The sequence below is a fragment of the Triturus cristatus genome, chromosome 4_2 (genome assembly GCF_964204655.1).
Source record: "Triturus cristatus chromosome 4_2, aTriCri1.1, whole genome shotgun sequence".
In the NCBI taxonomy this organism is placed as follows: Eukaryota; Metazoa; Chordata; class Amphibia; order Caudata; family Salamandridae; genus Triturus; species Triturus cristatus.
The window spans coordinates 175,092,817-175,120,045 of NC_140586.1; the positions used below are offsets into that span (position 1 = coordinate 175,092,817).

At 47.1% G+C, this 27,229-nt stretch overlaps 1 protein-coding gene across 1 annotated transcript in view; it reads left to right on the forward strand.

Annotated features, from left to right (window-relative positions):
• The window catches only part of LOC146833291 (uncharacterized), a 315,536-nt gene that overhangs the window by 53,556 nt on the left and 234,751 nt on the right, over window positions 1–27,229 (forward strand). The window contains exon 3 of the mRNA XM_085601001.1: window positions 8,746–8,841. Coding sequence (XP_085457127.1) covers window positions 8,746–8,841 — 96 coding nt within the window. The remainder of the gene's footprint in view (window positions 1–8,745; window positions 8,842–27,229) is intronic.

Sequence of the window (27,229 nt, forward strand, 5' to 3'; positions counted from 1 at the left end):
GTGTTACGTGACATACAGCGCACTCTCAGGCGCCTGGAGAGGGAATTAAAAGATCTGGAGGAATCTATGGAGCGGGAGGAAGGGAGACAGGCACATGGTGCATTTCGGACTAAGCTGACGGAATATGAAGCAGAAGCCCAGCGAGAGCTGAATTTCCCCGGACGCTACTGGAAGGCCCGCCAATATGGGGAAGGGGAGCGCCCAGGGAAGGCGTTGGAGTAGATTACACGACACTCTCGTTTCAACACCTACATTTTAGAGGTGCGGAGTCAAGAGGGAATCGCCCAAAGAGACACGTTAGATATTCTGGAGACATTCACCTCACACTACAATACACTATACACATCTCAGAGACGAGGGGAGCTCGATCTAGAGGACTTTTTAGGGGAGGTAGCAATAGGGTGGCTAGGAGATGCGCAGCGTGAATTCTTATGTCATCCGTTCGAACTGGACGAAATACGGGAGGCGATTATGCAATTTGGAAATGGAAAGGCACCAGGGTCAGATGGGTTACCGGCGGAGTTTTACAAGACTTACATAGACATAATGGCGCCGGTCCTAAAAGAAATATATGAGGAGTCCATGGAGAGAGGAATGTTGCCTCCTTCGATGAGAGAGGCGACGGTCACATCCCTGCTAAAACCAGGAAAGCCCCCTGACTCATGCGACTCATACAGACCACTATCACTCATAAATTGTGATGCCAAGATATTGGCCAAAGTATTGGCAAACTGCTTGTCCCTCCTGATGGAAAAACTAGTACTGCCAGACCAGTCAGGATTTGTACCGGGCAGGTCGACCTCGCACAATCTCAGGATGCTTTTTTCGTTAACACAAACAGTAAATCCCGAATTCCTTCCTTGACGCTACAAAAACGTTTGATTCAGTGGAGTGGGATTACTTGTTCGGAGTTTTGTGGAGGATGGGGTTCCCGCGACTGTATATGTCATGGCTTCAATTACTATATTGTCAACCCACAGCCCGAATATTAATAAATGGCCATCTGTCCCCCGGGTCTCTATCTCAAGGGGCACTCGTCAGGGATACCCCTTGTCGCCGCTGCTCTTCGCTCTTGCAGTTGAGCCTCTAGCGGCACGACTGAGACAAGTTCATAATGACAAGGCGTTCCGCTGCTGTATGCGACAAATATTAATATCATTATATGCTGACGACATAACATTATACATAAGAGACCCACAGAATAACATAAATCCCATATTGCGAGAATTTATATGATTTGGACAGCTATCTGGGATAGGGATTAACTGGGGGAAGTCCCAGGTATTCCCGCTGGAATGGTGTCAGAGGGAGTTGAAATATCTTGGAATCTGTATAACTAGAGATAAAGAGGAAACTCTTCGGGCAAACTACGGTACGGCTGTGGAGCGCCTGAAAGGCAGTGTTATGCGCTGGATGGCGCTGCCCCTGTCCATGGCGGGTAGAGTCTCACTCACTAAAATGGTGGTACTCCCGCAATTCTTGTACCTGTTCCTCAATATCCCTTACCACCCCCGACGATTCTTTTTTGCCACGCTGCGCTCGGAGTTAACGCGGTTGGTCTGGGGCGGCAAGCAGCCACGGTTGAAGTGGTCCATATTGACGAGACCATTTGAACAGGGAGGGTTTGCTGTCCCTGACTTTGAGGTATACTTCCTTAGCGCTCAGGCGCACTATGCATATTATTGGTTGCATCCTCCACGATACATGCCACAAATAGCGGTAGAAGACTGGCTTGCAAACCCGACACCCCTTAACGGGATTATATACAGCCCACTTCGCGAAATAACGCCGCGCTTCACCACTGTAACGAGCACAGTATCGGCCTGGCACCGGATAAAAACCTTACTGAAAGTGCCTCTCATTTATACTCCTGAAATGCCACTTGTATATCATCCTGACTTGACGCTATTGCAGGAAAAGGGGTTCCGGGATCTGTGTGGCAGTGCGCAGATCAGAACATGGGGGGACCTCTTTCGTGAGGGAAGCTTCCTTACATTAGATCAATTTCGCCCAGAGGTGGCTCGTACGCTACTGGACGTTTTCTTATATGTACGGCTACGGCAGGGTATGAAGTCGCTCCTTCCGGAGTTCCCACAGGAGCCTATGAGATTAGAACCATTGCATAGGATGCTGCGGTCTACCGACGGCAAGCATCTAGTGTCCGGACTATTCGCCACGGTGCGAGCCCTTAAGTCGGAAACAGATGATAGGTCCCGGCAGCGCTGGGTGAGGGATGTGGGAGGGGAGGTCACCGCTGAGCAGTGGAGGTATTGCTGCCTACAGACGGAACAGATCTCGGCTAATAGTCGTTTCCGGATGATCCACTATAAATTCCTGCACCAGTTATATTACACACCGGTCAAAAAAGTACGCTTCCACCTGGCAGACAATGATCACTGTGAGAGATGTGGTATGTCGGGAGCAGGGTTCCTGCATCTGGCGTGGGAATGTGCGAAAATAGCAGAATACTGGGACGGGGTGTTTGTGGCGCTGGAGGTAATGATAGGCATTCAGCTAGACAGAGACCCCATGGTGGCACTCATGGGATACATGGCGCAGATACCGAAACAGTGCAGAAAACTGGCTGCTATAGCGCTGCTGCTGGTGAAGCGTAGAGTTGCTTGTCGATGGGGCAGGGGCAGAGCCCCGAAATTTAAGGAATGGCTCGCAGACATAACATATTGTCAGGAACAAAATAACATATACGCAGAATTGCTGCCACGCAGGTCCCAACCCAGAGACATTTGGGGACCACTGGTGAAATATCGGCTATCACACAGCACTGCAGTGGTGGAGGCGACGGGGGTAGGGGTTGAGACGGGAGGGGAACAGGATGGTAGATATGTGTAAATCAATTGGGAATGATCATGGGCCTGGTGAGGAAAGAAAAATGGGATTGGATTGGATGGTGGATGTCTGCAGCATATTGGAAGATCAGGAGAGAATATAAATGTTCTGGCAGTCGTGAGGTACTTAACAGATGTCTACACCTTACTTGGGCTGGGCTGCTGGTCACCGGGCACTCTGAGTATGACATAGCTGTGCTTAACGAACCTGTAATGAGAAACGTAAGAACTGTATCATGTTTTGCCACTATAGACCTATGAATGATGTAGTAAAACTCTTGACTGCACGTGAATTGTAACACTGCGTACAGGCTTTAAACTATAAATAAAGTTTTAAAAAATCTATTGTGTCATCCACTAAAGTGGCAGTGCAAACATTGCCTGACTGTAACAGTGCAAAACATACAATGCAACCTGTCAAAGTAAACTCATTTTGAAAGGTATACACCTTCCTTTTCAATATTATTAAGTCACCCCTGTGTAGACCTTGTAGTTCACAATCCAGGGTGTAGGGCATGTGAAAGTAGGACATTTAGAAATGTAAAGCTAACAAGTCTTCACTGTGACTAGTCACCAAAAGCTATTTTCACTGTAGGAAGGCTGCCTCACTCAAAGATGAACACTGTGAAGCAATATTAAACTTACTGTATCTTGAGTAAGGAGCCCGATAGAAAAATAATTAAACCACAATTATTTATAGTAATTCAAAACCCAATTCAACAGTTGTTAGAATCCGGGGTCTCTGGTTGGCGCAGGTATGCACTTGCGACAAGCAGGGACCCTTTTCATCTAAGTCAGGGCAAAGGATCACCTCTTTAAAAATAACCCCTGCTCACCCTCTAGGTAACGTGGCGCGAGCAGTCAGGCTAAATTTCCAGAGGGCATATAGGTTAAGCGTTCAAGTTGTCCCACACAATAATCACCACCCCACCACACAAAGACACAAGGCTGTATTTATGTCCAAAATATAATTCTTTATATAAAAGGTTTTCTTTCAGGCAGGTTGCATAAATACAGTTCTCTTGGTAAAATAATCCAGTTACTCTCAAAATGCTTTACGGGCAGTCCACAGTTGTAAAAATGGCACAGTTCTCTTTAAAATAGGTTTCTTAGGTCTTCTGGGCACTTCGTAGCGCCTTTGGGGTGCCTTTGGCAAGGTTTTTACAGTGCCTTGCCGTTTCCCACGCTTCTCGCGTGAGCCGGAGTACGCTTGCCGAGTCTCACTCTTCTCGAGTGAGCACCGGTAATGCTTTTCAATGCAGTACGGTTAAAACGTAGGTACGGTTCGAACCTTGCTGTTCCCAGGGTAAGTACGGGTCGAACCAAGGCTGTTACGGCTCGAACTCAGCCAAAAGGAGCACTTTTCAAAGCGCCATTATTTCAGCTGGCAGTACGGTGCGAACCAGGCACAAGTATTTACAAGGCGGGTACGAACCAAGGCACTTCACAGGCAGTACGGTGCGAACCAGGCACAAGTATTTACAAGGCGGGTACGAACCAAGGCACTTCACAGGCAGTACGGTGCGAACCAGGCACCCGTAGTTACAGGGCAGGTACGGTTCGTACAAAGGCAAGTACGGGCCGTACTTTTCACGCGCTGGCACAATACCTTGCAGATTTCACGGGGAAGGTTCGTGGCGGCCTCGCGGTCCAGTCCAGGGGTGTCCCACGTCGCGCTGGTGTCCCCAGTGTCCAGGGGACGGCGGAGCTTCGTGGGGCGCTCGGGCAGGATGCAGGTTGCCACGAAGGGGGTCAGAAGCAGGAGGGCAGCCTCGGGGTGAGATCACAGCGCCGCGCGCTGTTAGCTTCGGCCGGAGACGCGAACCAGGGCACTTTAGTCCTTTGCAGAAGCCTCTACAACCCGGCAGGGGTCACAGGGACTCGGCGCTCAGGCGCGGAGATCTCCACCTTACTTTGCGAGCTACGGCTCGAGGGGGCAACTGTTCACGGTGCTCGGGCTGTCAGGCCTTTACGTTGTTTGCAGCCACGCCAGCAGCAGAAGTCGCGTTGCTCAGCGAGATCAGGGGATGCACAGGTTCTCCGGGGTCAGCTTGCTGAATCACTTCAAGGCACTTCTCCTCTTCTTTCAGGATGGTAGCGCCCACTGTTCCTGGGGCGCAGGTCAGGGGGCAAGTTCACACGCAAGCCCTTGGAGATTGTTTTAAAGGCACAAGTTGAATCAAAGTCCTTTTCTTCAGGCTTTCCCTCTCCTTCCAGCAGACAGGCACCCACTGCAGGCCAGTCTCTCAGGCAGAGAGACAGTATTCCTCCTTCAGCTTCTCCAGGTCCTTCTCCTTCAGGCAGAGTTTCTTCTTGGCGCAAACAGGATCTGATTTCTTAGGAGCCAGGCTCCTACTTTTATAGTGCGATTCTTTTGTTCTTTAGCGCCAGGGGGCCTGGGCCTGGCTCAGTCCAGTTCTGGAGCACTTTGTTGTGGTGACTCTGCGCTTTCCTTTCAGCAGCAGGGCAGAGACATCAGCCGCTCCACAGGGGGCGGCGCCGGCTTTGTGCTGTCAGAGCACAGGTCTATTCAGAGTCAAGGGTGGACTCCTCCCACCCATCCTGGTGTAATCTCTCTACCCACCACCTGGCAGCCAGCCTGTCTCTGGGGATTCCCCAACCCTGCTCCTTACTGTTGCTAGGCAGAACACACACACACAGCAGAGGCGGACTGAAATGGCCAGGTCAGTAAATACTAACTTTCTAAAAGTAGTATTTACAAACGCAGGATATTAAAATAAACTTTACTAAAAGAAGTATTTTATTATTCTGAGTCCAGGCATACTAAACATGACTTTCTACCATGCTCTATGAGTCCACTGGGGTCACAGCGTGTAGTGACTCCAGCAGCCCATTCTGGCCTATGGAGAGCAGGTAGCCTTCAATAGTGAAAAACGAAAATGGCTGTAATTCACTATTAAGACATGCCACACACATCAGGGCATGTCCTACCTTATGCCTACAATGCACCCTGCCCTTGGGCCTACCAGAGGGGTGACTAATATGTAGTTAAGGGAAGGTTTAGGGACTGGCAAGTGGGTGCACTTGCGCAGTCAGCGCGACGGTACCAGACCGCACGCAGGTTCTGCAGTGGCAGATCCTAGACACATTTTACTAGGCCGCTTCTGTGGGTGGCACAACCAGTGCTGCAAGCCCACTAGCGGCATTTGTATTTACAAGCCCTGGCACTCCTGGTGCACTCTACTAGGGGCTGACAGTAAACCAAATGAACCAATCATGGACACCAATCAATGTATACATTTTACCATAGGGAGAGCATATGCACCTTAGCACTGGTCAGCAGTGGTAAGGTGCCCAGAGTCATAAATCAGCCAACACCAGGTCAGAAAAAATACAGGAGGAAGGCAAAAAGTTTAGGGATGACCCTTCAAAAAGGGCCAGGTCCAACAACAGTGAAGTCGGAGTTTTAATAAATATTAAGGAAAAATAACTTTTAGAAAGTTGTCCTTTATCTGTTAAACTGTTAGAAGGCTAACTAGCATAATCCTCTGCCAGCTCTCAGCATGTGATCAAGCGTTGAATAGGTGTGAAAAAGGTCTGAAATGACTCCTTGGAGCAAACAGTAGGCTGACCTGAATGGGCAGAGATGACACCTCAGATTATGCACGGTGGGGGCTGTGGGTCTCCTTTGGACAGCACAGTGTCAAATCCTGCTTGTCAGGTATGTTGATCACATGGAACACTTGGGGCAAACTTGGAAAGAGAGAGAACAGGATGCCAAGTCAATTCTTGTGGATCCACTGTCTGGTAACTGGAGGCCCCTGCTTTTATCCTACCAGACTTCTGTCTCTGGGTTTATTGTGGATAGAGTTCATGCTTTAGATTGGATCTTATTGCTGGATGTGGGAGGACTCTAGGACTACCATAGTACACTTCCCCCTCCTCCCCCCAGACCTCAGAGCCCAGGTTTAGTGTGGCTCATGACTTTCATCATCTTAAAAAATGCTATGACACATGTAATTCGAGGCCTGTTTGCAGTAAGGCAAACAGCAATTACTGGAAAAGTGGGTAGGGTTTGCCCCAGGAACTTTTACACCCATTGCTTAGGGTTTGTCCAGGAGTCACCCCAAATCCCTAGCTTGTTCCAGGCATAAATGTGACACCACCAGGAACACATTTCAGAACACTTTGTAGATCTGCAGAAGATTGGGAAAAAATACTGGACTTGCTGTCTATAACCTGAGAGGAGTGGCAAATGTCTGATCCTGCTCTATCTTGTACCCTGTAGGCCTGGGCACATTTCTCCGGGTTCTGGTGCATGATACGCCGCAAAGTGACCAAAAAACTCTACCCGCTATGCAAACTTCCACAAGCGGTGGAGTGCGTTACGTTGCGCCATTCGTGTTGATTTTTAGTGCCGGGTGTTTGTCCCGCACTGTAAAATCAGCATGAACGGCACCACTTGAAGCGCAAGAGGGCACCGCTTCTTTCTGCCGCTCAAGTAGATGTTCTACATGAGCTGCAACTTCCTCAACGCAGAGGGAAGGTTTCTCAATGAAAGTGGTAGCGACCATCCGCAACTCCCGCTTTGAGAATGCTCACTTGGAGGTGGGCAGGAGTAGAATTTTCCTCACTCTCAAGCGCAAGTGAGGATAAAACTCCACGTGCTATGTGGAGCATGGAGTTGGAAAAACTCTGCAAACTCCATGAGTGGAGTAAGACTTTGTGCCCTGGCCTAGTACCCAGGACAAAGAACAGGATTCCAGAGGTCAGTTGGCTGAACTCCTGTGTGGCTACAGGAAGACAACAAGCTACTGGAGGCCTTTTCCTTGACATACGCAGCTGACCAGTGGCAACTGGACCTGGGTTGGACCCTGCTGTTGGCCTCTGCCTGACACAAGGTGGGTCTCTAAGTACCTTTCCTGGGGTCCTTGGCACTTTAAAACTGTACACATGTGATGGAATGGGAAATAAGACTAACAGGCCAATTTAGACTTTCAGCGGATGGGGTTTTACTCCATCAGGGAGATGGAGTAAAGTGCTCTGGCAAAGTACCCGCCTGCCACATTCTGGCATGTCCACTGGCCCAGCGGACATCTTCATCAACATGATGGAGCTGCATGGCAAACTAACAATGTTTTTTTTATTTTCCGAAACAAAAACCCAAAGTGGGATTTTGTTTTGAAAGAATTACCAATGCCCCCGCCCCCCGCCATGGGAGTTTTCTCCCATGGTGAGTGTGGCATGTTGCTGTTTTCACTGTCACTTACCATCAGGTTTTCCCTGACCCATGACGGACAATAAAAACTGGGCATATGTTTTCCCACTCTAAATCAGGTGAGTGGACACATGGCCAAACCTTCAAGGGCCCTGCCCCTTACGCCGTCGGGCCATCAGAGGTTTATTTTGGCAGCGGAGATGGTTTAATCTCTGCCATTGACATAGTGAAGATCCCTTAATATGCAACTCCTGTCAATGGTGCCCCAAGTGCTGCCAGCAACTTTATCAAATGGAATCAAAGTCATTTAGATACATAGACAGAATTCACCTGTTTCTTTAGCCTTTCGAGTGTAACAGCGCCTCCACCAAAACAGAATGTGATCCTCTATGGTGGATAATACAAACCTCTTGTTTGCACTTTTAGCAGCATTTTTGTGCCAGTTGCCACTGGTGAGAGGAAAGAGGCTTAAATACTGGGCCACTTCCGTTCATCCACAAACTCTAAACCCTTTGCTCCCTACCTCTCTCCTTGTCTCTCCCTTTTCCTAAACCTCTCCCCTTCTGTCTTTTTCTCTCCTTCACTCTTTCCTCTTTGGTCTACATTTACCTTCCTCTCTTCTTCCTCCACTCTGTCTATGCTTGCTTGTCTCAAACTTCGCTCTCATGTTTTTCAACCTGTCTCTCTCACTGTTCTTCTTTTGGCCCTACGTCAATGCAGGAAATGGATAATGCCAAGCTGTACAACTTGGACCTGGAGCAAAAGATTCAGTCTCTGAAGGAAGAGATGGAGTGCCTGAAGAACGGCCATGACAAGGTATGTTGAGGCTGAGAGCTTGTACCATTCTGTAGTACAGGGCAGCAGTGTCAAATCTAGATTATTATAAAGTAAACCAATGCATATATACCTACACTTTTAGTTTTTCGATGCACTTACTCGAAAGTACCTCAACACACTGAAGGAAAAAGTCCCCTTAGGTCAATGATCCTCACAGGGATGGTGTTTATCTGGCTTTGTCAGGGATTACCAATACTGTGAGTAGCAGTCCAATCATCACAGTGTGGTTTAAGCACAGTGATTAATATGAGCCAGTGGTTGCCGGTGGGGACCACTGGCACCCATTTTTCCTCATCACACATTTCCAGAGAGCAGGAGAGGAAAAACCACTCAGACAGAAAAGGAGGAAGATAAACACAGAAAAAAGATACCAAGGGAGAAAGCAGGAACCCACAAGATTGAGATAAAGAGACAGAGAATGCCTGGCAGTGGATTAAAGAGGCCTGGGGTGTATTGAGAACTTTGCAGCCTTGGCATTTGATGCTCTGACTTTTATTAGCGTCATCCATGGACCTCTGATAAGCTTTTTGGCCCCGGCACTCATTATTTTGCAATACTTCAGCACTGATTAAACATGCACGCACACACGCAGGTACACACGCATGTGCACATGAGCGCATGCATGCACACACACATTATCTCTGTTTACTCTTCACATTCAATCTGTTTTCTTATTCAATCAATTAATGAATCAATTAAACATTTATAGAGCATGGTGAATCAACAGTGTGGGTCTCGAGGTGAGGGAGATGTTTGCTGATGCGTGGAGGTTTGATCATTCAAACACTCAGGCCTTTAACCCCTTCGCTGCCAGGCCTTTTCCCCCTCCTGTGCCACGCCCTTTTTTGGCTATTTGGGGTAGTGCGCGCTGAGGCCCCTGTAACATTTTGACCACATAAGGTATCAATGCCAAATTTGCGTCCTTTTCTTCCAACAACATGGGGATTCTGAAGGTACTCAGGGTTTGTGGATTCCCCTGGAGGGGTCACAGAAATGAGCCAAAATACAGCAAAATTTAGTTTTTGGGGGGGAAAATGGGAAAAAACGGGCTGCAAATGAAAACATCTGGGGTTTTCCCTGCAAATGTTATCAAAAAAGGGTTTGTGGGGCTGAAATCACCATTTTCCCAGCTTTTAGGGGATACCAGACTTTTGTCAGAAACCCAACATTTTTTCACAGTTTTGGCATTTTTCTGGGACATAGCCTATTTTTGCTATTTTTTGTGCTTTCAACCTCCTTCCAGTTAATGGTAGAAATGGGTACAAAATCAATAATGGATCCTGGAAAGCTATACATTTTAGAGAAGTAGACACAATTCTGAATTCAGCAAATGGTCATTTGTGTAGATCCATCAAGGTTTCTTTATAGAAACTAACAGTTAAATATAGGATACATTGAAAATTTGTTGAAAAAAAAAGCCTTTTGTGTCAACGTTTTCACCTGTAACTTCTTCTAATTATGACAGCTCTTTGAAAGCAATATACCGTTACATCCGCTGGACATTACTGGTTGTGGGGATATATAGGACTTGTAGGTTCACCAAGAACCTGATAAACCCAGAGCCAAAAACTGAGCAGCAACTTGCAATGGTTTTTTATTATGTACCGGTTATACAGTAATTATTCTGTAAAAATGAGTACGTGGAAAAATCGGTATGAAAGACACCTATGTATTTCTGAAATGGGAACAAAATATACAGTTTAGAAACAGTAGATATTTGCACATTTTCGAAATTGGGAATACTCATACTAGCATGAGAATTATCAGTCATTTTTTAGAATGACATCTTTTTTACACAATGTCTTTCATTTCGAAGGCAGAAATGCATCAAAAGTCAATAGGTAATAACAGTTCCTTTACAAATCTGAATTACCTTAAGTCTCCCGATAAAAATGGTACCTCACTTGTAGGGGTAGGCATAGTGCCCACGACAGGAAATGGCTCAAAACCCAACGTGAACACACCACATTTTCACAATGCAAAATTACCCTTTTTTAGCAAAGTACCTAGCTGTAGTTTTTTAACCTTAGCTCTGCCGGCACCTAGGGAAACCTAGCAAACCTATACATTTTTGAAAACTAAACACCCAGGGGAATCCAGGATGGGGTGACATGACTGCCTCCCACCAGGTTCTGTTACCCAGAATCCCTTGCAAACCTAAAAAATTGCCAAAAAAAACACTTTTTCCCCACATTTCTCTAGTGGAAAGTTCTGGAATCTGCGTGGATCCACAAATTTCCACCCACCCCGCGTTCCTCAAAGTCTTCCGAGAAAAATGGCACCTCACTTGTGTGGGTCAGCCTAGTGCCCGCGACAGGAAACGGCGCAAAACGTAACGTGGACACACCTCAATTTCGGAGCGAAAAATGACCCTTTTTTGGCAAAGTCCCTAGCTGTAGTTTTTGAACCATAGCTCCGCCGGCACCTAGGGACACCTAACAAACCTATACATTTTTGAAAACTAGACACCCAGGGAAATCCAGGATGGGGTGACTTGACTGCCTCCCACCAGGTTCTGTTACCCAGAATCCCTTGCAAACCTAAAAAATTGCCAAAAAAAACACATTTCCCCATATTTCTGTGGTGGAAAGTTCTGGAATCTACTTGGATCCACAAATTTCCACCCACACAGTGTTCCCCAAAGTCTCCCGAGAACAATGGTACCTCACTTTTATGGGTCGGCCTAGTGCCCGCGACAGGAAACGGTGCAAAACGCAACGTGGACACACCTCAATTTCGCTGTGAAAAATGACCCTTTTTTGGCAAAGTGCCTAGCTGTAGTTTTTGAACCATAGCTCTGCCGGCACCTAGGGAAACCTAGCAAACCTATACAGTTTTGAAAACTAGACACCCAGGGGAATCCAGGATGGGGTGACTTGACTGCCTCCCACCAGGTTCTGTTACCCAGAATCCCTTGCAAATCTAAAAAATTGCCAAAAAAAACGCATTTTGCCCACATTTCTCTGGCGGAAAGTTCTGGAATCTGCGTGGATCCACAAATTTCCACCCACCCCGCGTTCCCCAAAGTCGTCCGTGAAAAATGGTACCTCACTTGTGTGGGTCAGCCTAGTGCCCGTGACAGGAAACGGCGCAAAACATAACGTGGACACACCTCAATTTTGTAGCGAAAAATTACCCTTTTTTGGCAAAGTGCCTAGCTGTAGTTTTTGAACCATAGCTCTGCCGGCACCTAGGGAAACCTAGCAAACCTATACATTTTTGAAAACTAGACACCCAGGGGAATCCAGAATGGGGTGACTTGACTGCCTCCCACCAGGTTCTGTTACCCAGAATCCCTTGCAAACCTAAATAATTGCCAAAAAAACCACATTTTCCCCACATTTGCCTGGTGGAAAGTTCTGGAATCTGCGTGGATCCACAAATTTCCACCCACCCCGCTTTCCCCAAAGTCTTCCGAGAAAAATGGTACCTCACTTGTGTGGGTCGGCCTAGTGCCCGCGACAGGAAACGGCGCAAAACGTAACGTGCACACACCTCAATTTCACAGCGAAAAATGACCCTTTTTTGGCAAAGTGCCTAGCTGTGGTTTTTGAACCATAGCTCTGCCGGCACCTAGGGAAACCTAGCAAACCTATACATTTTTAAAAACTAGACACCCAGGGGAATCCAGGATGGGGTGACATGACTGCCTCCCACCAGGTTCTGCTACCCAGAATCCCTTGCAAACCTAAAAAATTGCCAAAAAAAACACATTTTCCCCATATTTCTGTGGTGGAAAGTTCTGGAATCTGCGTGGATCCACAAATTTCCACCCACCCCGTGTTCCCCAAAGTCTTCCAAAAAAAATGGTACCTCACTTGTGTGGGTCGGCCTAGTGCCCGCGACAGGAAATGGTGCAAAACGCATCATGGACACACCTCAATTTCGCAGTGAAAAATGAACCTTTTTTGGCAAAGTACCAAGCTGTAGTTTTTGAACCCTAGCTCTGCCAGCACCTAGGGAAACCTACCAAACCCACACATTTCTGAAAACTAGACAGCCGGGGGATTCCAGGGAGGTATGGCTTGCGTGGATCCCTCAACGTTTCCTTACCCAGAATGCCCTGCAAACCTCAAATTTAGCTGAAAAAAATCACATTTTTCACACATTTTTGTGTGGGAAAGTTGTGGCATCACTGGGCTGACACAAATTTCCTACCACTCAGCGTTCCCCCGGGTGTCCCGATAAAAACGGTGCCTCACTCGTGTGGGAGGCCCAAGTACCCGCGACAGGCAAGGGCCCACAACGTAGTGAGGCGACATGAAAATTGCCTATCTCAAAACGACCTGGTTTTGCAAGGGGGGTCATTTGGGTTTTTGGCCCGGTGCTCGGCGGCCACATAGGGAAACCTACCAAACCCACACATTTCTGAAAACTAGACACCTGGGGGATTCCAGGGAGGTATGACTTGCATGGATCCCCCAACGTTTCCTTACCCAGAATGCCCTGCAAACCTCAAATTTAGCGGAAAAAAATCACCTTTTTCACACATTTTTGTGTGGGAAAGTTGTGGCATCACTGGGCTGACACAAACTTCCTACCACCCAGCATTTCCCCGGGTCTCCAGATAAAAACGGTGCCTCACTCGTGTGGGAGGCCTAAGGACCCGCCACGGGCAAGGGCCCAAAACGTAATGAGGCGCACTACGTTTAGGACCCTTGCCTGTTGAGGCGCACTACGTTTTGGACCCTTGCCTGTCGCGGGTACTTGGGCCTTCCACACGAGTGAGGCGCCGTTTTTATCGGGAGACCCGGGGGAACACTGGGTGGTAGGAAATTTGTGTCAGCCCGGTGATGCCACAATTTTCCCACACAAAAATGTGTGAAAAAGGTGATTTGTTTCAGCTAAATTTGAGGTTTGCAGGGCCTTCTGGGTAAGGAAGCGTTGGGGGATCCACGCAAGCCATACCTCCCCGGAATCCCCCGGGTGTCTAGTTTTCAGAAATGTGTGGGTTTGGTAGGTTTCCCTAAGTGGCCGCCGAGCACTGGGCCAAAAACCCAAGTGACCCCCCCTCGCAAAACCAGGTCGTTTTGAGATAGGCAAATTTCATGTCGCCTCACTATGTTGTGGGCCCTTGCCTGTCGCGGGAACTTGGGCCTCCCACACAAGTGAGGCACCATTTTTATCTGGAGATCCGGGGGAACGTTGGGTGGTAGTAAATTTGTGTCAGCCCGGTGATGCCACAACTTTCCCACACAAAAATGTGTGAAAAAGGTGATTTTTATCAGCTAAATTTGAGGTTTGCAGGGCATTCTGGGTAAGGAAACGTTGGGGGATCCACGCAAGCCATACCTTCCTGGAATCCCCCGGGTGTCTAGTTTTCAGAAATGTGTGGGTTTGGTAGGTTTCCCTAGGTGGCCGTCGAGCACCGGGCCAAAAACCCAGGTGACCCCCCTTGCAAAACCAGGTCGATTTGAGGTAGGCAATTTTCATGTCGCCTCACTACGTTGTGGGCCCTTGCCTGTAGCGGGTACTTGGGCCTCCCACACTAGTGAGGCCCCGTTTTTATCGGGAGACCCGGGGGAACGCTGGGTGGTAGGAAATTTGTGTCAGCCTGGTGATGCCACAACTTTCCCACACAAAAATGTGTGAAAAAGGTGATTTTTTCAGCTAAATTGGAGGTTTGCAGGGCATTCTGGGTAAGGAAACGTTGGGGGATCCACGCAAGCCATACCTCCCTGGAATCCCCCGCGTGTTTAGTTTTCAGAAATGTGTGGGTTTGGTAGGTTTCTCTAGGTGGCCGCCGAGCCCCGGGCCAAAAACCCAAGTGAACCCCCTTGCAAAACCAGGTCGTTTTGAGTTAGGCAAATTTCATGTCGCCTCACTACGTTGTGGGCCCTTGCCTGTTGCGGGTACTTGGGCCTCCCCCACAAGTGAGGCACCGTTTTTATTGAGAGACCCGGGGGAACGCTGGGTGGTAGGAAATTTGTGTCAGCCCGGTGATGCCACAACTTTCCCACACAAAAATGTGTGAAAAAGGGGATTTTTTCAACTAAATTTGAGGTTTGCAGGGCATTCTGGGTGAGGAAACCTTGGGGGATCCACGCAAGCCATACCTCCCTGGAATCCCCTGGGTGTCTAGCTTTCAGAAATGTATGGGTTTGGTAGGTGTCCCTAGGTGGCCGCCGAGCACCGGGCCAAAAACCCAGGTGACCCCCCTTGCAAAACCAGGTCGTTATGAGGTAGGCAATTTTCATGTCGCCTCACTATGTTGTGGGCCCTTGCCTGTCGCAGGCACTTGGGCCTCCCACAAGAGTGAGGCACAGTTTTTATCAGGAGACCCGGGGGAACGCTGGGTGGTGGAATTTTGTGGACCCACGCAGATTCCAGAACTTTCCACCACAGAAATGTGAGGAAAATGTGTTATTTTGGACACATTTTTAGGTTTGCCATCGATTCTGGGTAACAGAACCTGGTGAGAGCCAGTGAAGTCACCCCATCCTGGATTCCCCTCGGTGACTAGTTTTCAAAAATGTACAGGTTTGCTAGGTTTGCCTACGTGCCAACTGTGCTAGGGCCCAAAATCCACAGGTATGCACATTGCTAAAAAAAATTTGGAGTCCGGTGGGCTTTCTGCCGCCCTGGGGGAGAATCGGGGAAGGGGGTTTCATCCCGATATGCCCCTAAAGGGGCAGAAAGACTGTGGCTATTTTTTGTGGGGGTGGGGGCATTGGTATGACTATTTTGGGCAGACCCCACCCCCACGCATAAAAAAAGCCTGCGTGCTCGCTGGCGCCTAGTGGTCTTTCTGCCCCCCAGGGGGCAGATCAGGGGCCACTGCCACCATCTGCCCTCCCGGGGGGGCAGATAGACTGGAATTTCTCTGGGGGTGGGGTGGGGTATTGTCATGCCCATTTTGGGGAGCCCCTACCCCTACACTAATAAAACAAAAAAATCCATGGTGTCTAGTGGGCATTCTGCGCCCCCCAGGGGGGGCCAGATTGGGGGCTACAGCTCCCATCTGCCTCCTGGGGGCAGGAAGACTATCATTATTGTGGGGGGAGTGTGGGGGCATTGGCGTGCCCATTTCGGGCAGCCCACACCCTAAAAACAATTGCGCAAAAAAATCCCTGGTGGATAGTGGGCTTTCTGCCCTCTGGGGGGGGCAGATTGGGGGTTACTGCCCCATCTGCCCCCCGGGGTGCAGAAAGGCAGTAATGGTGGTGGGGGTTGGGGGCATTGGCATGCCCTGTTCGGGCAGCGTTCACCCAAAATAAAATCCAACACCCTAAATAAAATTGCGCAAAATAAATCCCTGGCGTCATGTGGGCTTTGCGCCCCCCTGAAGGGGCAGATTAGGGGCCAATGCCCCATCTGCCCCCCAGGGGGGTAGAAAGGCTGTAATGATGGCGGGTGGGTGGGGGCATTGGCATGCCCGTTTCGGGCAGCCTCCACCATAAAAAAAAGCTAAAAACAAATCCCTGGTTTTTAGTGGGCTTTCTGCCCCACCAAAGGGGCAGATTAGGGGCCAATGCCCCATCTGCCCCCTGGGGGGGGGCAGAAAGACTGTGATAATTGGGGGGTGGGGTGGGGTGGGGGCATGGGCCTGCCCGTTTTGGGCAGCCCCCACCCCTATTTTTATTTTTTTTCAAATTCCCTGGTGTCTAGTGGACTTTTTGCCCCCCCCAGGGGGGCAGATTGGGGGCTACTGCCCCCATCTGCCCCCCCAGGGGGGGCAAAGAGATTCCATGGTGCCAAAATATTTAGGGGGAGCAAAGGCCCTTGCCCAAGGGGCCGCTCCCCCCTCCCTGGTGTCTAGTGGGTGGATCCCTGCTTGGGGATCGCCCTCCTGTGGCGATCCCCAAGCACTGGGGAGATTCTCCCCTTTCCAACGATACCTCTCCCGTCTTTCTACATGCTCAGGGGGCTGAGATAGCCCCCTGAGCACGTAGAAAGTGAAACTGAAATGAGCCTCTTGACTCATTTCAGTTTCAGTTTCAGTGTAATGATGTCGGCGCAACGTGCGTCCCGATCGTCATTACACTGAAAGCAGGGGGGGGGGGGGGGGAGCCTCGGGAGCTGGGGAAGCCCAGGGAATGCCTCATGGGCACAGCGTGACTGTGCTCCAAGACAAGTCCAGCTCGTCATGGGCACAGAAGGGGTTAATTCTCTTCTGAATTGCTGGAGCGATGGCACTGTCCTGAGGTGCAGAAGGAGGTTGTTCCAAGCCTTGGCTGCCAGGTGTGAGAAGGAGCGGCCTTCGCTATTGGCTCGACGGATCCATGGGGTGTCTGTGAGGGAGTGGTAAGCTGATCAAAGGTGTCTGGTCACTTGGTGGAGTGTCATGTGTTTGTTGATGTATGCTGGTCCTTCATTGTGCAGAGCCTTGTAGGCTTGAGCCAGCATCTAGAACAGGCAACTCTTCTGAATTGGGAGCCAATGTATTTTCTTGAGATGTGGTGCGATGTGGGTCCTTCTGAGAAGGTCGAGTATGAGTCTTGCTACTGAGTTCTGTATTATCTGGAGTCTCTTCAGGAGATGTGCAGTGATTCCTACATAGAGTGTGTTTCCATAATCCACTCTGCTAGTGATAAGGGTCTGCGTGACGGTCCTTCTGTTGTTTTTTGGGAGCCACCTGAAGAACTGGCGGAGCATGTGAAGGGTGTGGAAGCAGGCAGATGAGACTGTGTCGACTTGCTTCTCCATGGATTGCTTGCTATCCAGGATTATGCCATGGTTGCAGGTGTGGTCTAATGGGACGGGGGTGTACCAAGCTCCGCAGGCCACCGGGTGTCGGTGCATGGCGAGGTGTTGTTCCCAAAGATGCAGACTTCCATTTTTTGGGTGTTGTGTTTGATACAGTTGTCCTTCGTGGTGGAGGGACCTTTGTACTGTAAAAGGATGAGCTTTGTGTCATTGGCGTAGGATATTATGCTGGGTCAGTGTGGTCTGACATTGGTGGCCAGGGGGGTCATGTAGGAGTTGAAGAGGTTCGGGATGAGGAACGATCCTTGGGGGACTCAACAGATGATCTTCTTGCACTTTGAGGTGAATGGTGGGAGGAGGATGAGGGCTGCTTTTTTCCTGCATTCCAGGAGAGCTCTGATGTTGTCTGTGGCTGTGATCAGGGCTCTCTTGGTACTGTGGTTATCTTGAATTCTGCATTGGGAGGGGTTCAGGAGTCTGTGGTTTTTTAGGTATTGGGTGAGTTTTTGTTAGATCGCTTTCTTGAGAACTTTTGCTGGATATGAGGGTAGAGAGATGGTCCAGTAATTATTTTTTTGACTCATCGGTGGTGGCTTATTCAGTGTGTTCCCAGTTGTCAGGAAAGGAGGTTGCAGTGATGGAGTTGTTCAGGAACATCACAAGCTCATCGCCGATTGTGTAGCTTCTGAGGTTGAAGATGTGATGGGGGCATGTTTCCGTGGGTGTTCCTGAGTGTACAGAGTTCACGATGGAGATAGTGTCTTGCATAGTGAGGAGTTTCCAGTAGGTGTGAAGGTGCTTGGGTTTTGTGTTCATGGGGGTGAGCTGGTTGATGCTGTCTATCACCGAGGGTCGGCATTCGACGTTTTCATAGTTGGCCGAGATGTTGTCATGAAAGAAGTCTGCGTGGTTGTCGCATAGTTCCTGGGAGGGAGTGATGTTGGTCTCAGTGGCTGCAGGATTGGTGAACTCCTTTATGATGGCAAAGAGTTCTTTGCTGTGGTTTACGCTGACTTTGATGCAATCTGCTAGGGTGTTCTTCTTGGTTTCTTTCAGGAGGGGGTAGTACTGGTTGAGAGCAGACATGGAGGCTGTGCGTTTTTTTTGCTGATGCGTCATTTCCTTTCAAGATATCTGCAATTGAATTTGGTGGAGTGCAGTTCTCTATGAACCAGCTTGCTATGTTGCTTTGTTCTTTGATTCTGGCTGTCCTGGTAGGGGCGATGATGTCTGCATATTCTGTGATCCACTGGGAGAAGCTCTTAGCTGCTTGTTCAGGGTCATGTGTAGATTCTGGAAGTTGGGAGCAGAGAGTGTCGTTCCATTGGCCTTCTGATACCTTTTTCTAGTCTCTTTGCATGGATCTGGGGGGCACGATGCCAGAGTAGGTGAGTCCTGAGATGGTGAAGTGTACACTGTGCTGGTCAGACCAGGTGAGTGGTGTGGTATGGATGTACCTGGCTCTGTTGCTGGAGGGGAAGATTGTGTCTAGCATATGTCCTGTGATGTCGGTAGGGTCAGTGACAAACTGCTTGAGGCCGATGTGTCTCATGCTTCTCAGGAGGTCAGTGGAGTTGGAGTCGCTGGGGTCATTGAGGTGGAAGTTGAAATCCCATAGGAAGATGCAGTGTTCAGAGTCGATTGAGAGCAAAGCAATAAGTTCCGGGATGGCGTTGCAGAAGCTCTGGCATGGTCTGGTGGTCTGTAGGGAAAGGTGCCTCTGAAGGTTCTTTTTCCACATGTGTGAAGTTGGAAGTTGAGCTGCATTACTGGTGTTGGGTTGTCAAGGCATGTCATGCAGCAAATGGTGTCCCTGTAGATGATGGCTATTCCACCTCCTTGCTTCTTGGTTCGGTCCCGCTGTGCTCTCTTGTAAACTTCAGGGATGGCGGTGGTGATGTCTGGTGCGGAGGCTGGGTTTAGCCAGGTTTCTGTGAGGAAGATGACGTCTGTGGTGAGGGAGGAGATCGTGTCCCAGACCTCCATGGTGTATTTACTGAGTGAACGTGCCTTGAGTATGATGCAGTGGAGTTGTGACGGCATGCTCGCGGTTGATGTAGCAGGTGCGGTCGCACTAGCGGTGTTGCTGATGTCACTGACTGTTTCGGTGCTGAAGGTGAGGTAGCAGTGTCAGCAGGAAAACGGTCCTCTGGTGGTGAATGTGGATGTGCAGTGTTAGTGGTTGTTGGAGTGTCCGGGGTCTATGGCTTGGACGTCAGTGGTGGTTTATCTTTTGAAAGAGCTAGGTAGACTCTGTCCAGATGTTGACGGGTGCAAACAGGCTTGCCTTCGGTGCACCAATAGCATGCCAGCAGCACGGACGCACTGCAACCTCTATTAAGTAGGTCATGGAAGGAGGGAGGCGTGCTGAGAGAGTAGGTGGGATTAGGTGGAGGGCGGCAAAACGGTCTGCAGGTGGGAACAGCAAAAGAAAAGACAAGGAAAAAGCAGTGAAAATACAAGGGAAGAGCAGGGGAAAGTGCTCCAAAAAACAGGGAAAGAAGGGAAAAGCAGTAATAAGTAAAAATGAGGCAGAAAGTAGGAGGAAGCACTCAGAAAAATGGGGGAAAGGAAGGAGAAGGCAGTTAAAACGAGGCTGAAAGCAGGAGAAAGCAATCAGAAAAATGGGGAGAAAGTAAGAAGAAAGCAGTAGAAATTAGGCAGAAAGCAGGAGGAAGTGCTCATAAAAATGGGGAGAAACTAAGGAGAAAGCAGTAAAAATGAGGTAGAAAGCAGGTGGAAGGCCTCAGCAAAAAGGAAGCTGAAAGCAGTACAAATGAGGCAAAAAGCAAGAGAAAGTACTCAGTAAAACGGGGAAAGGAAGGAGAGAGCAGTAACACGAGGCAAAAGCAGGAGAGAGCGATGCAGCAGCACGGGAGAGCTGGGCCTGGTACCATTGAGACATTTTGTCTTATGTTCATACACAGTAGAATATCACTACCCTTACCTGATGCTGGAATATAATATAATTCGGAAAATGCTTCTTCCTAAAGGCATTTTTGTATATCTAACATGCCAGCATTCTCAGTATTTTTAACATACCCTCTGCTAATTTGCAAATTAAAACTATGTATTCAGAATTGGCTGAGGACCCCCCAACCACTTTTACCATCCTCTTCTATCAATAAAGAAAAGCGGAAAAGGTGCTTTAGTTATTACATTTAACAAGGATAAGTAATTTTGTACCTGCTCCTTTAAAGGTTTTTACATGTTGCACTATCCCACTATGCCCTTTAGCGGATGCCAAATCCATTTACATGCTGGCTTCATGGAACAAGGATCTTGGAACACTCTGTAGCTTTTTTTGCTCTATTGTTTGGTTAAAATTAAATTTAGATGCACAGGTTTGCCTTTATTCTATAGTTTTGTTAGAGTTTAGTAACTCTTTCCTTATTGTTGCTAGAGAACAGGTTTTCTCTTTTATTTTACTCTTAAAATAAGCATCTTCTCATCTATACCCCGCCATTTGTTTTTCCAAATGCCTTACCTGTGTTGAAAAAAGTCCTAGCAGGAAACACACACAGGTTGTGTGGGTGGGAATTGCGGTGTTTAACTGCAGAAGCCTTACAGGAGGCTGCAGGATATGAGCGAGATTGTCTAGGCTTAGCTTTGTAGAAAAACAGTCTCATCCCTTTACCCCAGTATCTCAGTCCAGTTCTAGTGCCAGCAGAATTTGATCCCAATACTGATGAGGTCCTTCAGTGGTCCATCACTGCCATTCCAACACTGTTTGTACTGCCCTGCTAGGAAGATACTGTCAGACCGTATGGCAGTCCTTGACTCATTTTTAGACCTTCTTCCTAAGATGGTAAAGAGGATTTTCTAAAAATATAAAAGAAAGGATGATTAATGCAGCCTAGACCATTGGTACTTAAAAGGACTTGGCAGGCCTAGGTACACATTTACTTGAATGTCCTGATTTTGTGGAATGGCCTACTTCTGTACAGATGGCTCAGGTTGAAATTCCTCATGGTAACACTCCATAAAAGTGTTAAGACCCTAGGATGTTGCCTTATTTTGGAGCAGGACCAGTTTTAAATAAAGGACGAGTACAAAAGTCTCCGTCTGGATGACATAGTAGATAACCCTGAATTAGGATTTACTAATCTAGGTTTAATACCTTCAACACTACCCAACTGAGCATGTAGGAAATTAATACCTGCCATTCATCCAGGTGTTATGAGGGAAAGAAGCAACCAATACTCATTCCAGCCTTTTTCTACTTTTAAGGTGAAAGCTCTGTCAAGTGCTCCTTCTCCAAATAATTTTAAACAAAGTTACAGATGGGTGACCCTACCACTTTCCAATCACTTTCCTGAAGCCACAGTCATTCCCCAGGACAGTGACAATTGAGGTTTCAGTGCCTCTTTCCTGGAGAGTCAATCCGATGCACATGTGTGGTGTTCTTCTAGGTGTGTTTTTTCAACTCCCTCTGTGCTTCTGACCGTGTCCTCTCTTTTGACAAAGGCTCCTCTTCCAATCTTCTACATTCTGTGTGCCCTCCTTTGGTCATCTCTGGTTTGTCACTCTCCCCCCCATCTTATGATATTATTGGTGTCTCTACTTTTTTAAGTCATATCTCTATAAATCCTCTGCTTCTGTATAACTAAACAATGTTCTTCCTCTTCTCTTGATATACCAGTCTTGCGTTACTACAGTTGAGACTAGAAGTTACATATGATGATTGCATTTCTTCTCCCTTTGGGTATCAGGGAGCTGAGAAAGTGTGCTCATTGCAACTTTTGGAATGATAGTAAAGGTGGGATTTACTGAGAGATCATCTTTTTTTTAGGATATACAGAAATGAACTGTATAAAAGGAGATGTTTAAAATTGTTTTAAATTGCGTATCATAGAAAATAAGTCATTCAAAGATCAATCCTGAAATCTTACTGAAAGAAAATATCACTAACTCAACCAGTTCAAATGCCTTGCTTGAAAAGACCTCGGATTCAGACAAATGGCGAAATAAATGTTGAACTGACCTCAACTATTCACTCTCTGGAGGAAAGATCCTTTATTTTATTGCTAATGACTTCCTCACTCAGCCTTCTACTTTAGGGACTTTGCTGGGCAGATACATAGAATCTCATATTTCTGTTTGTCATAGTATAACAAAAGACAAAGGTGGCTTTTCTTTTATATAAAATAGTGACAAACTCACGTTTCCGAGTGTGCTACCCATTATTCCACCGAAGGTATTGACATATCTTATCTTATGCTAGCTCATGGTATTCTGCTGCTCTCGTAAAAAATAAAGTAGAAAAGCTTCCAGTGTTTCTTCCTAGTGAAGAACAAGAGTCTATAGAATACGTTTTGGCATATACCAGATCCAAAGGTCTCCAACAAAAGACTTAAATATAAAAGATTTTAGGACTCTAGCTCTCCCTCTGATATAGCTACAACTTAAACAAGGGGAATGGATTGTTGCCATAGAGCTGCATAACATAGTATGTAATATTCCAGTATGATAAATTGCAAGAAAGGTTTCCTATTCAAGTGGTGGAATGAACGAAGCCAAGTCAAGATAAGTTTAGCCTGAAGTCAGCTCCTGGTGTCTAAGTGTGTGGCAGTGGTAACAGCTTTTTCTGAGAAGCCATATCATTTTAGATTAACACTACCTAGAAGAATAATTGCTCAAGGTTTCTTCTTGCCAGACCAGGATTTGCAAACGACAGCAAAGATGTTTCACATTCTTGAAATGTAGTTTAGTTATGAAAAAGCAACATTGACACATGTCCAATTAATTTAATATCAGGTTGTAATCACTGTACAGGTTTTTTTAGGGCGTCTAAACTCCACGCTGTAAATGACAGTCTGTAGTGAACTATTTGGTCCATGAGGGTTGCCTTTTATCCAGATACATGCAAAAAAAATTTATGAGGTAGTTGCGAACCAAAGGTACCTGCTCCTTTATGGCTAGTGCCAGAATAGTAGTTGTTTCAATGCAAAAATGTCTGATGGATTAATGGTACCAAATGTTGGGAGACTGGAATGACAGAACAACCCACACCAAACAGCATGCCATTTCTCTGTGTGATGGCCTGGGTTAAAAGGTACAACATGGTGATAGGAGTACCTATTCGGATAACATTTCCAAAACAACTCATCATCTTGGGCTTTTTGATGGAAGAGTAGGAATCCCCTATCAACGAATTCACAGGGCAAGAGTATGGGACATTCAAGTGGCGATCTTGCCACATAAGCATGGTGGAACTCTGAGTAGTCAAGAATGCTCTAAAATTGTTTCTACATTCTATCATTGCAAATGAGGAATAATAGACCTCTAGTGATCTGCACTATTACAGGCCCATGCTTCTCAGGGCCAAAACAATATTTAGGAATTATTGCCACATACAACATTTTGTTTGATGCTTAGTCAAATATCAGGGACAATTCACAAACTGCATTTTGCAGTATGTGTAGTAGTACCGTAATAGTCAAAATGCCATTCATCAATGTGTGAGTGTAATCTTCACCTCCACCATTCCTATCTTTTCTATGCGTAAATCTATTAGGAGATCCTCACACACTTAAACTTACTGCTTAATAGTAAATGTACAAGGGACCAGGAAGTGCGGCTGGAAAAGAGGAGCATACTTACTACTGGTTGGGTGAATAAGGAGGAGTTTTGGAAGTGCTAGGGATGGGTTTAGGAAGGGCCATGCATCCACCCACAGAGAATACAACTCATTGCTATTCATAAACCGCACTTTTAAGGTTCCCACAGCTCAAAGAGGGTTATAAATAAGCCTGGGCAAAGCACTACGCTACGCTTGCGTAGTTTGCGAAGTTTGCGCTACTTCGCACTACGTGAATTGCACATAGCACAGTGCAAACATACGTAGCGTAGCGTTGCGTAGTGCAGCGGTAATTTTTTGCTTGCTCGCGGTCCTCAACATCAAGTTGGCGACCGCGAGGAAACAAAATGACATCCCGGTGAGACTTTTTCCTTGTTCGCGATCAGCAACATCAAGTTGCCGATCGCGAGCATGGAAAATAAACATCCCGGCGAGATTCTCAAAGCGGGGAGGTCAGGTTTCTCATTGTGAGTGGTCGCGTATGCTCGCGACCGCTCGCGATGAGAAACTACCAGTCCGCGTTGAGAAAGCTGCCGCTCGAGTAGGCTCAGCTCAAAGAGGGTTAATAAATAAGCCTGGGCAAAGCACTACGCTACGCTTGCGTAGTTTGCGCTACTTCGCACTACGTGAATTGCACATAGCACAGTGCAAACATACGTAGCGTAGCGTTGCGTAGTGCAGCGGTAATTCTTTGCTTGCTCGCGGTCCTCAACATCAAGTTGGCGACCGCGAGGAAACAAAATGACATCCCGGTGAGACTTTTTCCTTGTTCGCGATCAGCAACATCAAGTTGCCGATCGCGAGCATGGAAAATAAACATCCCGGCGAGATTCTCAATGCGGGGAGGTCAGGTTTCTCATTGTGAGTGGTCGCGTATGCTCGCGACCGCTCGCGATGAGAAACTATCAGTCCGCGTTGAGAAAGCTGCCGCTCGAGTAAAAATCTACTCGAGCGGCAGAAAACTACAGCTCGCACTGTGCAAGATGCCGTTTTCAATAATTGCACAGTGCCGGATGCTTGTCCGCACTGTGCAATCATTGAAAACGGCATCTTGCACAGTGCAAACAGGGTACTACGCAGTTCGCGAAGTGCTACGCGACGCTCGCGTAGTGCGAAGTGCACTTTGCGTAGCTTCGCGCAGTGCTACTTCGCGAACTACGCCCAGGGATAGTTATAAAAAATATTAAATCACTTCAGGTCAAACCTGAACGAAGTCCAGCACCACACATAGCCAACTACTGGTAATGTAACACCCTCCCATAGAAAATAAAGGAGGTAGGGACTTAACATAAAACCCATAGGAAATAATGTTAAAATCGATCCAACTATTTAAAAAAGTTAAAAATATAAATGTAATTTAATGTTAATAATGTCCAAAAATAAAACATGTTTATTATTGGAACAAAATACCCCTGCTAAAAAACAAGATACATAAAAATGTACTATATAATTATCTAATTACTAAAGGTACAATAAAGCTGGTAACACTTGTTTAAAATTCAGTGGTAGAAGAAGAGGTCGTAATAATGTATGACGCTGATTTGCAAATCTAGGGCAAATAAGCACAGTGTGTAAAGTGTCTAGTGCAGCAGCCATGTTACATGTGCAAATCACAGGCTCTGAAGGTTTATGCCAACCAACTTAAATTTGTGGGAACATGTTAAAACAGAAGCAAGTCAAAAAGCGTCTATGCAAAGCAGGCATATCTAGGGTTAAATACACAATTCAGTTTTGCCTAGGGTTTTGACCATATCATAATTTCTGCATCGATTTTTAAACCATGGCTGTTCCTCCCTTTTTCTCTGTGCAAAGGCACAACATGCCTCCTTTACCCACAGGACATCAGCTTTAGAGATAGAATCTGGGATAGTAAACAGTTCGGTTCTGCCGAGGTCACCAAAGGTTCCGTTAACATAATGGAATCAGGGAATTCGTAGATAGTGATGCAGCCCCAGACAATCTGATGCAATCGTTCCATTGAGTTCGAACTCTGTTTTAACCAAACGGATAACCACAAAACTATAGGGCACACATGTATATAGTCAGAAATAAACCCTATGTTCAATTCATCATGCACCATCTCAGCAGGCATAGATTGTGGTATCTTCAAAAGTCTTCTCTAGAATTTATTTTTCCCAACTTGAATGGTACAACAAGCATTATAGCCCTAAATTTCAGAACCAAAAGTCACTATTGGGCCTATAAAGATTAATTACTGATTTAATGCACTGAATCGACGCTGATGGTAGCTACAGAGGATATTCGAGAAACTCTGGACAGAGGAGGGAATGCGACATTGGTCCTCTTGGACCTCTCTGCGGCTTTTAATATGGTTTACCATGTTATTTTGGTTGCCTGTATGCGGAGGCTGGGGATAGAGGGCATGCACTTGCTCTCCTCCAGTCCTTCCTTGCGAACAGCCAGCAGAGGGTGGCTTTATGTAAGTTCATCTCTAAATCTTGTCCCTAGCACTGTGTAGTGCCACAGAGATCATCGCTGAGCCAGATGTTGTTCAACTTATATCTTACACTATTAGCTAAGCTTATAAATTCATTTGGCCTCTCGCTAGCATCCTACGCAGTTGACACACAGATTGCAGTGTCACTGTCAAAGCATGAGATCAACTCTGGTGATACCTTTAGGACATGCATGAGTAAGGTGGGCAACTAGATGGATGGTAACTGCCTGATATTAAATTCTGCAAAAACAGAGGTCATCCTTTTCGGCAGTAATTCATCCTTTTGGACACCTAGATGATGGCCACCGGAAGTAGGCTCCCTCCCCACCCCAGTACCTAAAGTCAACAACTTAGGAATTTTGCTATATAAGGATCAGAAGCTCAAAGAACAATTTAACAAGGTTACATCCGCCTCCTTCTGCTCACTGAGATTTGTTTAAAAAAAGGGATATATCTGCCCTTTGAGCTCTTGAAGACAGTAGTCATTTCTCTTTATTTGTAAGACTCAACTACTGCAAGTCTATACCTCAATCTTTCAGCAAGCTCTCTAAAGAAACTGCAAACACTGAGGAAATCTGAGGCATGTTTCCTTCTTAAAAACATCCCTAAATGTGAGTCAGCAAAGGGGGCTATTAGAAAACTTCATTGGCTGCTGATAAGGCAGTACATCAGGTTCAAAGCCC